General features: G+C 31.3%; 1 protein-coding gene across 1 annotated transcript; it reads right to left on the reverse strand.

Annotated features, from left to right (window-relative positions):
• Positions 1-7,943: 7,943 nt before the first annotated feature.
• LOC139902982 (F-box protein PP2-B15-like) lies at positions 7,944-10,246 on the reverse strand. Its single transcript, XM_071885719.1, has 3 exons — positions 9,978-10,246; positions 9,569-9,687; positions 7,944-8,400 (listed from the first exon to the last, which is right to left on the reverse strand). The coding sequence occupies exons 1-3, from the start codon at positions 10,224-10,226 to the stop codon at positions 7,944-7,946; spliced, it is 825 nt and encodes a 274-aa protein (XP_071741820.1). The 5' UTR covers positions 10,227-10,246.
• Between the last annotated feature and the right edge of the window lie 3,160 nt (positions 10,247-13,406).

Below are 13,406 nucleotides of genomic sequence, written 5' to 3' on the forward strand. Positions count from 1 at the left end.
TAATAATAATAATAATAATAATAATAATAATAATAATAATAATAATAATGATAATAACAGTAGTTTTTAATAAAACAAAAAGTTTAATAATAATGATAATGAAATTAATATTTTTGATAATAATACTTAATACATAATAATAATAATAATAATAATAATAATAATAATAATAATAATAATAATAATAATAATAATAATAATAATAATAATAATAATAATAATAATAATAATAATAATAGTAATAATAATAATAATAATAATAATAATAATAATAATAATAATAATAATAATAACAATCATTTTACTAATGATAATATTAATAATAATACTTACTTAGTGATATTACTAGTAAGGATAATAATATTAGTAACAACAATCAAAATAATAATCCTAATTGTATTTATAATACATATACTAATAATAACGATAATGATAATATTCTTAATTTGATTAATGATAATGATACTTCTAGATATTAGGGGTGATAACAAAATTATCATAATAATCATAATACTAACTAATAAAAATAAAATAATTGTGTATACCCTTAAAAGATTCCTTTAAAAAGAATTTGCCCAAGACAGAGTTCGAACCCGAGACCTCTCGCTCACGCACAAACACTCCTGACCATCCAGCAAATTTCATTTTTCTGATAGTATTCATATACCAATTGTATATAACTCGTATTTTTCTGGTTTCCCTTTTTCTTCCTCTTTATCAAAGCCAAACTTTATCATCATCCTTCCTTGATCAAAATCCTAATCGTGATTATCATCACCATTTAACTTACTTATTTCGTACATCATCAAATCATTATCATAACTACTTTGTGATCATAATCTTTGGGAATCATGATCATCATAACCCATCGTCACCATCATCATCATTAATCACGTAAAATCATATCAAACATCTCCTTCATCGTATCGTAATCAAGCATTCAATCATCATCTAATTCATTATAATCTCTTTGTTACACCATCATCAATTCGAATCTGTCACAGAATCTCGAAGTAAGCAGGCAGCAAAAAAAGAAAAAAAAATGTTGTAAGCTTGTTTGATCATGGGTTAATGTTACGTGCCCATTATTAAAGCAGACCCAACACACTAAAATATGGATTGGTAATTGAATTCAGTAGCCCACTAGATTAATCAACTCATTCGGTATAGTGACTAGCTTTTACAAAGATGCCAAGGATTAACTAAGTCGACAGTTCAAAGTGGGTAGGGTCATCGACTAATACTCCCTCATCATGCTACATATCATCATGGTCTACTCTCCTCCACTTCAGTTTTTATTACTTTAACAACTCCATATTATCTATAATCATTACGAGGACCACGTATTTTTATTGCACAAGAAGTTGCAGTAGCGATCGACCAAACTAAAAGTTGCAGGTGCATGGTTCGATGTTGTTTAGTGGTTGCAGGTTCGTTGGTTTACAGCAGCAACCGGTACCAGAACAGAAGCAAAGATATTTTAGTATTGGGTTTAAAAGAAATGTTAAGATGGTGATGTGTCGAGTTGCATCAATCGTAGCAGTAACCATTTACAAATGGGTTCCAGTATGAGTTGTGAGTCTTGTAGCAATAAAATGGTTTTGGTTGTGTTGATGTTGTTCATGTATAGAAAAGGGTTTGTCATATGAGACGGGACTCTAGGTAGACTATGAGCGTTGTTGAGTTCATTTATCAGAAACATAAATAGCAATTTAAAATGAAGGTGATCAAAGGTGGTTATCGAACAATTTCATGCTTGTGTGATGTTCGAGCTCTAAAAGAAGTCGAGTAGCAGTGGTGAATCATAGGGTTGTAGTGGTGGTTTGTTGATGGTAATTGGTTGTGGTTTGGTTCGTAGGTATACGTACCAATAGAAATAGAAAAGAGCTCGAATGGTGTTGGAGGCTTCGGTGGTGTTGGTGGTGATGGAGTGAGTTGTGGTGGTGTTTAACGATGGGTGGTGGAGACTTGTACTTAAGAAGACAACAACTAAAATGATTTAGTTTGGTATTCATGTTGCAAGTTGAAATGGGAAACCGAAAATATAGTGGATTAGATAGAAGTGGTGAGGTGTAGGCCTATTATGCACATATGTATATATATTTCTAAATGTAAAAGTAATCAATCAACAACAGTGATGTTCAATCACAATTTTTGATTCTTAACTCAATTTACGGTTATATGTATATTATATATATATATATATATATATATATATATATATATATATATATATATATATATCAGTGAAGAATAATCACAATTCAAGCACAGTGAATTCCAACGAATTAATCAATTACGCACAGTAATCACATAATACTTCAATTCTCGTGACATATAAGTGAATGCATTCTGCCGACAGTTTTCACGGACTGTGTATCGTGCGAAATCAGTGGCGGATAAAAGTGTTCAGAAAAATTTCATATTTTTAAATTAACTATATTTATTTATTTTGGTCATTATGGTATAAAATTCAATCATTAATTTAATACATAAAAATTACATCAACTGTCCCTCTCATTTATGGGTGAAATATAAAAAGTATTGAAATTTATTAATTAGCTTCTAAATATATTTTTAATAAACCTAAAATTTATATAGCTCATTTTCGGATCACCTTTTATTTTAAAATTACATAAGTTTGAATTTAACTTGCTTAATATCAATCGAAACATCAAACAAGTATTATAATTATTTAATATTTATTTTTAATATACTTTATTTATATTTAGAGATATATTTTAAATAATAATTATTATAATATCCTATTTTTATTCTATTAATTTTTAATAACAACAACATATAATGCTTCAAATTATATTTTGAATTATTATTTATATATACATACACACATATATATTTACAATTAATTGTTCGTGAATCATCGAGAGCAGTCGAAGGTCAATTGAATATATGAACATCGTTTCAAAATTTTCTATACTCAACATTACATAATTTTCTTATCGTATAGAAATCATATAAAGATTAAGTTTAAATTTAGTCGGAAATTCCCGGGTCGTCACAGTACCTACCCGTTAAAGAAATTTCGTCCCAAAATTTGAGTGGGATCATCATGGCTGACAATAAGTATGTTTTCATGACGCATACGAGCTAAAAATTAGAGTTTTATCATTATTGACTAATATAGATAAAACGATTCGATTATGTGAAGCGTACGAGTGAAGCCATCACAAAATAGTGAATTGAGGAAAAATAGGATTCGTCTTGACTTTTGACGTAGTCACGGTTAAATTTCGGATTTTAAGGGATTTAAAGAAAATCTTGGAAATCTATAAGATCTGATTCTTCGAGATTTAAGGGAATTATGATCTCTTTAATTAAATGCAGTCATCTGTCTCGATTACTCTGTCTGATATTTCCATTATAAATTAAACTCTTCCGTTCCATTATTCTCACCATTCCTATATTTTCTTTCTTAGTTTCATACATTCAAAAGATTTTGAAAATGCTTAATCCAGTTCTGATCCTTGTCCTTATCTTTACTATCGCAACAATCATTCTCCTTTTCCAACTTCCACCAGAGGAATCTGTTTTCTTCTACTTCGCCCTTGGGGTGATACTATTCGTATTTATACCGTGTCTTTATATTGTTATTCGTATTAATATCCACGGTTTGCGAAATGTCCCGTTCTTATTGATTAAAAACGTTCCATATTAATTGATTTCGTTGCGAGGTTTTGACCTCTATATGAGACGTTTTTCAAAGACTGCATTCATTTTAAAACAAACCATAACCTTTATTTCATCAACAAAGGTTTAAAAAGCTTTACGTAGATTATCAAATAATGATAATCTAAAATATCCTGTTTACACACGACCATTACATAATGGTTTACAATACAAATATGTTACAACAAAATAAGTTTCTTGAATGCAGTTTTTACACAATATCATACAAGCATGGACTCCAAATCTCGTCCTTATTTAAGTATGCGACAGCGGAAGCTCTTAATAATCACCTGAGAATAAACATGCTTAAAACGTCAACAAAAATGTTGGTGAGTTATAGGTTTAACCTATATATATCAAATCATAATAATAGACCACAAGATTTCATATTTCAATACACATCCCATACATAGAGATAAAAATCATTCATATGGTGAACACCTGGTAACCGACATTAACAAGATGCATATATAAGAATATCCCCATCATTCCGGGACACCCTTCGGATATGATATAAATTTCGAAGTACTAAAGCATCCGGTACTTTGGATGGGGTTTGTTAGGCCCAATAGATCTATCTTTAGGATTCGCGTCAATTAGGGTGTCTGTTCCATAATTCTTAGATTACCAGACTTAATAAAAAGGGGCATATTCGATTTCGATAATTCAACCATAGAATGTAGTTTCACGTACTTGTGTCTATTTTGTAAATCATTTATAAAACCTGCATGTATTCTCATCCCAAAAATATTAGATTTTAAAAGTGGGACTATAACTCACTTTCACAGATTTTTACTTCATCGGGAAGTAAGACTTGGCCACTGGTTGATTCACGAACCTTTAACAATATATACATATATATCAAAGTATGTTCAAAATATATTTACAACACTTTTAATATATTTTGATGTTTTAAGTTTATTAAGTCAGCTGTCCTCGTTAGTAACCTACAACTAGTTGTCCACAGTTAGATGTACAGAAATAAATCGATAAATATTATCTTGAATCAATCCACGACCCAGTGTATACGTATCTCAGTATTGATCACAACTCAAACTATATATATTTTGGAATCAACCTCAACCCTGTATAGCTAACTCCAACATTCACATATAGAGTGTCTATGGTTGTTCCGAAATATATATAGATGTGTCGACATGATAGGTCGAAACATTGTATACGTGTCTATGGTATCTCAAGATTACATAATATACAATACAAGTTGATTAAGTTATGGTTGGAATAGATTTGTTACCAATTTTCACGTAGCTAAAATGAGAAAAATTATCCAATCTTGTTTTACCCATAACTTCTTCATTTTAAATCCGTTTTGAGTGAATCAAATTGCTATGGTTTCATATTGAACTCTATTTTATGAATCTAAACAGAAAAATTATAGGTTTATAGTCAGAAAAATAAGTTACAAGTCGTTTTTGTAAAGGTAGTCATTTCAGTCAAAAGAACGACGTCTAGATGACCATTTTAGAAAACATACTTCCACTTTGAGTTTAACCATAATTTTTGGATATAGTTTCATGTTCATAATAAAAATCATTTTCTCAGAATAACAACTTTTAAATCAAAGTTTATCATAGTTTTTAATTAACTAACCCAAAACAGCCCGCGGTGTTACTACGACGGCGTAAATCCGGTTTTACGGTATTTTTCGTGTTTCCAGGTTTTAAATCATTAAGTTAGCATATCATATAGATATAGAACATGTGTTTAGTTGATTTTAAAAGTCAAGTTAGAAGGATTAACTTTTGTTTGCGAACAAGTTTAGAATTAACTAAACTATGTTCTAGTGATTACAAGTTTAAACCTTCGAATAAGATAGCTTTATATGTATGAATCGAATGATGTTATGAACATCATTACTAACTTAAGTTCCTTGGATAAACCTACTGGAAAAGAGAAAAATGGATCTAGCTTCAACGGATCCTTGGATGGCTCGAAGTTCTTGAAGCAGAATCATGACACGAAAACAAGTTCAAGTAAGATCATCACTTGAAATAAGATTGTTATAGTTATAGAAATTGAACCAAAGTTTGAATATGATTATTACCTAGTATTAGAATGATAACCTACTGTAAGAAATAAAGATTTCTTGAGGTTGGATGATCACCTTACAAGATTGGAAGTGAGCTAGCAAACTTGAAAGTATTCTTGATTTTATGTAACTAGAACTTGTAGAATATATGAAGAACACTTAGAACTTGAAGATAGAACTTGAGAGAGATCAATTAGATGAAGAAAATTGAAGAATGAAAGTGTTTGTAGGTGTTTTTGGTCGTTGGTGTATGGATTAGATATAAAGGATATGTAATTTTGTTTTCATGTAAATAAGTCATGAATGATTACTCATATTTTTGTAATTTTATGAGATATTTCATGCTAGTTGCCAAATGATGGTTCCCACATGTGTTAGGTGACTCACATGGGCTGCTAAGAGCTGATCATTGGAGTGTATATACTAATAGTACATACATCTAAAAGCTGTGTATTGTACGAGTACGAATACTGGTGCATACGAGTAGAATTGTTGATGAAACTGAACGAGGATGTAATTGTAAGCATTTTTGTTAAGTAGAAGTATTTTGATAAGTGTATTGAAGTCTTTCAAAAGTGTATAAATACATATTAAAACACTACATGTATATACATTTTAACTGAGTCGTTAAGTCATCGTTAGTCGTTACATGTAAGTGTTGTTTTGAAACCTTTAGGTTAACGATCTTGTTAAATGTTGTTAACCCAATGTTTATAATATCAAATGAGATTTTAAATTATTATATTATCATGATATTATCATGTATGAATATCTCTTAATATGATATATATACATTAAATGTCTTTACAACGATAATCGTTACATATATGTCTCGTTTAAAAATCATTAAGTTAGTAGTCTTGTTTTTACATATGTAGTTCATTGTTAATATACTTAATGATATGTTTACTTATCATAGTATCATGTTAACTATATATATATCCATATATATGTCATCATATAGTTTTTACAAGTTTTAACGTTCGTGAATCACCGGTCAACTTGGGTGGTCAATTGTCTATATGAAACATATTTCAATTAATCAAGTCTTAACAAATTTGATTGCTTAACATGTTGGAAACATTTAATCATGTAAATATCAATCTCAATTAATATATATAAACATGGAAAAGTTCGGGTCACTACATCAAGTACCTCGAAATGAAATCAACTATTGTGAATCGTTTATAATGTATATGAACGGGTCCTTTCATCGGATAGGAGCTTGCTAGTAACATCTTCAAACTTCAATGTTTCTTTCCCGTACATTAGTATAGGTTTCATGTGCTCATAGGACGATGATAAAGATAATATCAACCTCAGAGCTTTATCTTCATCATCCGTTTTAACTCCAATAGCCTCCAGTAGGGGTGGTCAGTATTTGGTTTGAAACCGTGAAACCCGAAAACCAAACCGAAACCAAACTGGAAAAAAACCAAACCGAATTTTAAAAACGGTTTTCGGATCGAGTCAAACCGAAACCGAATTTGAATTTGGTTTTCGGTTCGGTATTCGGTTTTGAAAATTCTGAATTCGGTTTAACCGAAAACCAAATTCAAAAATTTTAAATATTTAATTTGTATATGTTATGTTTTAATGTCATTATAATTTGGGATCCAATCAATAAAATATGTTCTCACCCATATGAGGATTTGGTAGCTCACCTTATAATTATGTTACTCAAATTATTATGTTCTTCTTATTAACAGAAGCAGTAAACGTCATAATTAAGTTGTAAATATTAATAAATCTTCGAATTCTTTATAATTTAATAGTACGTCATCATTTTAGGATATAAATAACTAAGACATCGGTAACGCCACAATTAAACTACCATCGTTCTCAGTTTTCTCATAATATTTGGTTTTAACCGAAAACCGAACCGAATCCGAATTCAAATTCGGTTTTCGGTTCGGTTCGGTTTTAACTTTGAATTCGGTTTTCGGTTCGGTTTTCGGTTTTACCTAAAAAAGTTTCAAAACCGAATACACCGAACCGAATAAACCGAACAAACCGAAAACCGAACCGATGAACACCCTTAAATATATAATAGAATATGGAATTTTAAAATATGATCGGTATTGCATTTCAAGAACCAATTATATGAACCATGATTCCATATTTCCAAGAACTAAAAGCACATGTCAAATGCATGTTCTTTTATAGAATATAAAATATATAACATAATAATAATAAATCATGGTTAGGCAGCAGGTCTAATCTCAATTCCTTCAACAATAAGTCCTCCTTTCAAATGAACACCATTAACTTCCTTTAAGCTCATTTTAACCTCTTTCTCATTTTCGTAATTGTAAAAATCGCCGAATTTTATCTCTAACCATCCATCGTTTCGCTCACAACACTCTGATCCAAATGTTGAGTGCTTCAGATCTTCTTCAACTTTGTTTGAACAAAAAGAGTACTTAATCGAATTCTTCGTGTGTTCATAGTGACCTAATATTACCGTTCTTGATGAACATAATTTGCCTACTTCAATTGAAACCTCGGTTGGTTGAACATCTAAACCGTAAGCACGATGATGTGACACTTGAAAAATTAGATACGCTTCGTACTTAGTATTTGATGACAATATTTTTGTGCTGATCGTTCCTTGTATTTCAAGCCAACTCGTCATTCTAAGCTCCACAGTTTCAGCAAATCTATTAAAATTTAAAAAGTTAGTATAGTTATATCGTATAAACAAATGAAGTACTTTCATCATCAGTATTACTTCCTCCGTCCCAAATTTATTATCCATTATTTCATTTTGGGACGTTCCAAATTAATTGTTCAGATTATTTTTCAACAAATTAAAAGAGGTTAATCTGGAGAGAGAATATATATTATTGGTGGAGAATGAAGTTAGTGAAATTTCCTAAAACTGCGTATTTTTTGTCTGAAGACAATAGATTTGGAACTGAGGGAGTGGTATACATGTATTATTTAGTCTTTCTATATAATTAGTATTTTTAGCTATTAGACTTGCTATATTAGTCAACCACGGATGGTGGTGGACTGGTCAGGGCTTTACCTTTTTACAGTGGAGGTCATAGGTTCGAATCTATAAAGCTGAAAAATTAATCCCTTCGTGGTCACGGAGGTTCACCCACGATAATTTCGGACTGCTCGCAAAGCCAAAGTTACCTAGGGATTAGTCGGCTCGTAAAGTGGATCAGAAACCACGTATAACCAAAAAATATTATTAGCACAATTTAGTTGTTATACTTGGTATAATTAATCTAAGAGCATAGATAACGCAACATTTGTGCTTAAAATCACGCTTTGGTGGCATGAGAAACGCCCACAAATACATGTAATGTAATGGGGCGTTTGTGGTGAATTTGGTGTTTAACAAACGAAGATGGTGAGTAGCGTGTGTTGTTTTTTATTATTATTTTAATTTTTTTTCTACATTTTCATAACTTTTAACCCACCTTTGAACTATATTTTGGCACATCACTTATAACCCTCTCCAATAACCTTCTCCATTACAAATTTATCTTTGCCATTTTAGGGTCATTCCCCCAAAAAAATCCTCACTTCCACTCCACGTCATAATTACCATTATCCGTGGTTAATATCTACCGATACTAATTATATACTTCTTCCATCTCAAATAAATAAGTTCCAGACAAAAAACACACGATTTGAAATCTTACCATTACAATGTATTTTTTGTTTGTTTTACAGTTGTAACCTTTATTTTTTACATTTTATTTATCTGTTTATATAGTGAAGTATTAATTTAAGACAATTTAAAATAAAATAGCAGAGAGACTACAAAGAATTAATGATTATGCATATACACGTCTAATACTAGTTACAAACCTTGATTGAACTAGTGGTTTCCAACACCAAAACAGAGGATTGCCTGACCAAGCAATGTAAAGTTCTCGAGCGCTTAACATGTATGATATCTTGCCTGTTCTTTTGTCTATCGAGAACGTCTATTTAATTAAAAACTCGTTAATCAAACCTTCTATACGAAAACAAGAATATAATGCGCGCTTAACTTAAAAAGAATAAATGATTAATCATACTATCGTTTCATCTGATCAACTAATTATGAAACGGTAAAATCATTTTACCGTTTAGGAGTGAAAAAAGTGGGTGACACGTATCACAATTCTAAACTATTATGAAAATTGTTGCGATTAAACGGTAAAATGAAAATCATTTTCAATTAGAAAATGTAGCATAACTAGTTATATTATACGGAGTATTATACTCTTATTACCTTGAGGCCACCATCAATGAGAAGAGGACTAGAAAGTTTATAAAACAGTTCTTTCTTTGATTTATACGTAACCGGACACAAACTTTTGGATATGATTTCTTGGTGATCAGATGGCAAGAACTTATTCCACAATATCTCTGAATCTGCAGCGTTCTTAAACATTAACGCCACCAATGCGAACCGACATGCATCCTGAGGGGACCCACAGGAGAGTATGTGAGCTATGCAATCTTCCGGCAAGCGCTCCATATGTGCTCGAAATTTTAACCAAACCGATCGAGCTAGTAGATCAATGGAGATTGGAGAACAATATAATATAATGAAAGGCTGAATATGTTGTTGTTCATTTAAGTAGAACACATCATGTCACAATGACAACATAATATTGGATATATGTGGACATAATTTTGGATGTTAGGTAACTTGGCTTATTAATATGGCAGTTAAGACCAAACATAAAGTAGCGTTAAATTTGTGGCGCTAGATGACATGGAAGGATTTGATGTTTCCTCTAATGGGGTGTCAAATCTGACGCCCGAGAGGCGTTAGTCACCGAAACGACGAAATTTTTTAGCATTTTATTAATTATCAGTCAATCAAAATTTAACACTTATTATATGTATTATTAATATCTTCTTTTTCCCACCAAATTTTCAATCAAATTAATTTTATCACATCACTCAAAATTTTGTCACTAAAACTTGACAAATACTATTTACCTTCACTTCATAAGATTATCACATCACACACACACAAAAAAAAAATAAAAAAAAAAATACCATTTGTCTTCACGTCACCGTTACGGTTATAAGTGGTCTAATAGTAGATATTAACAAATGTGTGACTTTTTTTAAATCTAACTTGTGTGATGACATATTGACAAAAATGATGTAATTCATTCATTCAATTTAGAGTTATTATTACGATATATATATATATATATATATATATATATATATATATATATATATATATATATATATATATATATATATTAATTTGAGATATGATTCGTTTGATTTGATGAATTTGGATGAAAATGTTGTTTTGATTTTTTCTTAGTAAAATAAAATGATAAAGTAACGAATATATATATTAATTTGAGATATGATTCGTTTGATTTGATGAATTTGGATGAAAATGTTGTTTCGATTTTTTCTTAGTAAAATAAAATGATAGTTAATTTTTGAGTTACGCGGTTGGTCCTCAAAATTGACAATCGTTAATTTTTTCGTTAAATTATGTCATCTACCAGACATGTGAGATGTGAGTCCCTCTATTTAAGTGAAGAAGATGAAGATGAAGACTAAAGGACGAATTTACCCTCACATGCAAGTCACATGACAAGGGTTAACGGACATTTTTAACGAAAAGTTGACGGAGGGACGCGGTATGTTTAAATGTGATAATGGAGGGATGCTGTAAGCAGAAAAAAAACGAAAGGGACGTTGTTCACTATTTGGTGTATAACTGAGGGATCAACGGCACCAAAAAGTCATTTAGTAAATTAAAATAGTATTTTATCTATAAACTTTAATTGATTTTGATTTGAAAAAATTACGCCGTTGGTACCTGTAGTTTGTTTACATTTACATCACAAAACCTTAACTTTATTTTTTACGTCGTTGGTACCTCTGCTTTGCTTAAGTTACGTGGTTGGCACCCCATAATAACGTCCGTCAATTGCTAATGATTAACCCTTCACATGTGTCACACATGTGAGGACAATTTAGTCCTTTTATCTATTTGTTTCATATAAAAACACAAAACTTACACCGAAAGAGTATTATAGTTCATTAAAAACCCTATTCCCCAAGAGATGTAGCCATATTTCTAATTTTTAATTAAATTAAACACTATTCCGTCAATTGCTAATGGTCTCGTCACCATGGCGTATTCTTAATTTACTTTAGTATAAATTTGGTCAAAAAAGAAAAGTGTCAGTTTCAATATACACTAAATTTTGTAGGGTTCATACACAGTATATGGGTTTAACTTGCTTCGTAGATTTGTAATTGATTTGTAAAAGTGGATTTAAAATTAATTTTACTTTTAATTCTTTTTTATTATTTATTAGATATTTTGATTTATAGGTTTCATGTTCGAGAAGGAGAATTGTAACACCCTGTTTTTTTTAAACACAGCGAAAATGACCTATTTAGAAATCGAACATCCGTATAAAACAACACATGTATTATGTTACATTATTATCATCACAAATATTAAGTGTCTGTTATAATTACAAAATCGGGTATTAAATTAAATTCAGACAAACGTAATAAAAGACTCGACATCAGAGTTCCAAATCGTCAAACATATCTTCAGCAACTCATCTTCACCCTGAATCTTACATGCACAACCTGAACCTGCAAGGGTGAAAATGTGGGGAATTAGCACAACTGCTAAGTGAATGTGATCTATCTAACTGATCAAGTTTAAGCATCAATCAGCAGAAAGCACAACAGTATGCTAACGTCCTACCAGGATACACACATAAGTACTAATCCTGCAAAGGCCATCTCTAGACTATCGTCCTGAACCAGCATACAAACAACTAAGTGCTGACATATAAAGGTCATCACTATGCTACTGTCCTGAACTAGCATAATCGAATAAGAGTTGAACATACAAAGGCCATACCATGCTACCGTCCTGAACTAGCATACAACAGCCACAAATAACAATATGAGGATCGGTGGTTTGTACGAGCACACGACTTAGCTAATCAGGCTACAGTCTACCGATAGTCCGCTTTACTGAATCCACTGCATAACCGTCCAGACGCAACACATGCGTCCTTCTATGCTATACTGAACAATCAGTAACTCCAGGACCCAACCAGGCTTCCACGATCGACCTCAAACGAACCCTACCTTGCCGCCTCGGTTGGTGTCTGAACACACTGTGTGCACATAGGATCACAGATAATTCAGTTATGCAATTCTAACTAGCATGACAATCATCAACTGAACATAGCAATCAGATATCTAAACATGGCAACTACTAGCTAAGCATAGCAATCAGATATCTAAGCATGACAATCGGATATAATAATAGTCTAATAATAATAAAATGGAGAATACTTCAGTAGCACTGCTTGCTACTCAAACTCTATTCGAAGATAGACCCACTCACCGATCGCCAGCTAAACTCGGTAGTCTAATATCACCGAGTCTTCCCTCATCTGTATCACCTGAGAATAATACTGAACAAGTTAGTAAATCTCTCTCTCTCTCTCTCTCTCTCTCTCTCTCTCTCTCTCTCTCGCCACACTCACACACACACACACACATACGCACACATATACGCATATATAAGTATAAATACCGCACCATGTACTAAAGTACGTATAAGTATGTGAATATACTATTCCGTTATAGTACTACCCGAAAAAGTCCAACAAACGGGTCAATGGTCGAAATGCGCATG

This window comes from Rutidosis leptorrhynchoides, chromosome 1 (genome assembly GCF_046630445.1).
Source record: "Rutidosis leptorrhynchoides isolate AG116_Rl617_1_P2 chromosome 1, CSIRO_AGI_Rlap_v1, whole genome shotgun sequence".
In the NCBI taxonomy this organism is placed as follows: Eukaryota; Viridiplantae; Streptophyta; class Magnoliopsida; order Asterales; family Asteraceae; genus Rutidosis; species Rutidosis leptorrhynchoides.

What these genes read in the sequence shown, in the direction of transcription:
- LOC139902982 (XM_071885719.1), bottom strand. Translation starts at nt 10,226, where the DNA reads ATGGAGCGCTTGCCGGAAGATTGCATAGCTCACATACTCTCCTGTGGG. An exon ending in TCATTGATGGTGGCCTCAAG is followed by an intron (nt 9,688 to 9,977) that starts GTAATAAGAGTA and finishes TTAATTAAATAG; the next exon opens with ACGTTCTCGATAGACAAAAG. An exon ending in AAACCACTAGTTCAATCAAG is followed by an intron (nt 8,401 to 9,568) that starts GTTTGTAACTAG and finishes AAATTTTAATAG; the next exon opens with ATTTGCTGAAACTGTGGAGC.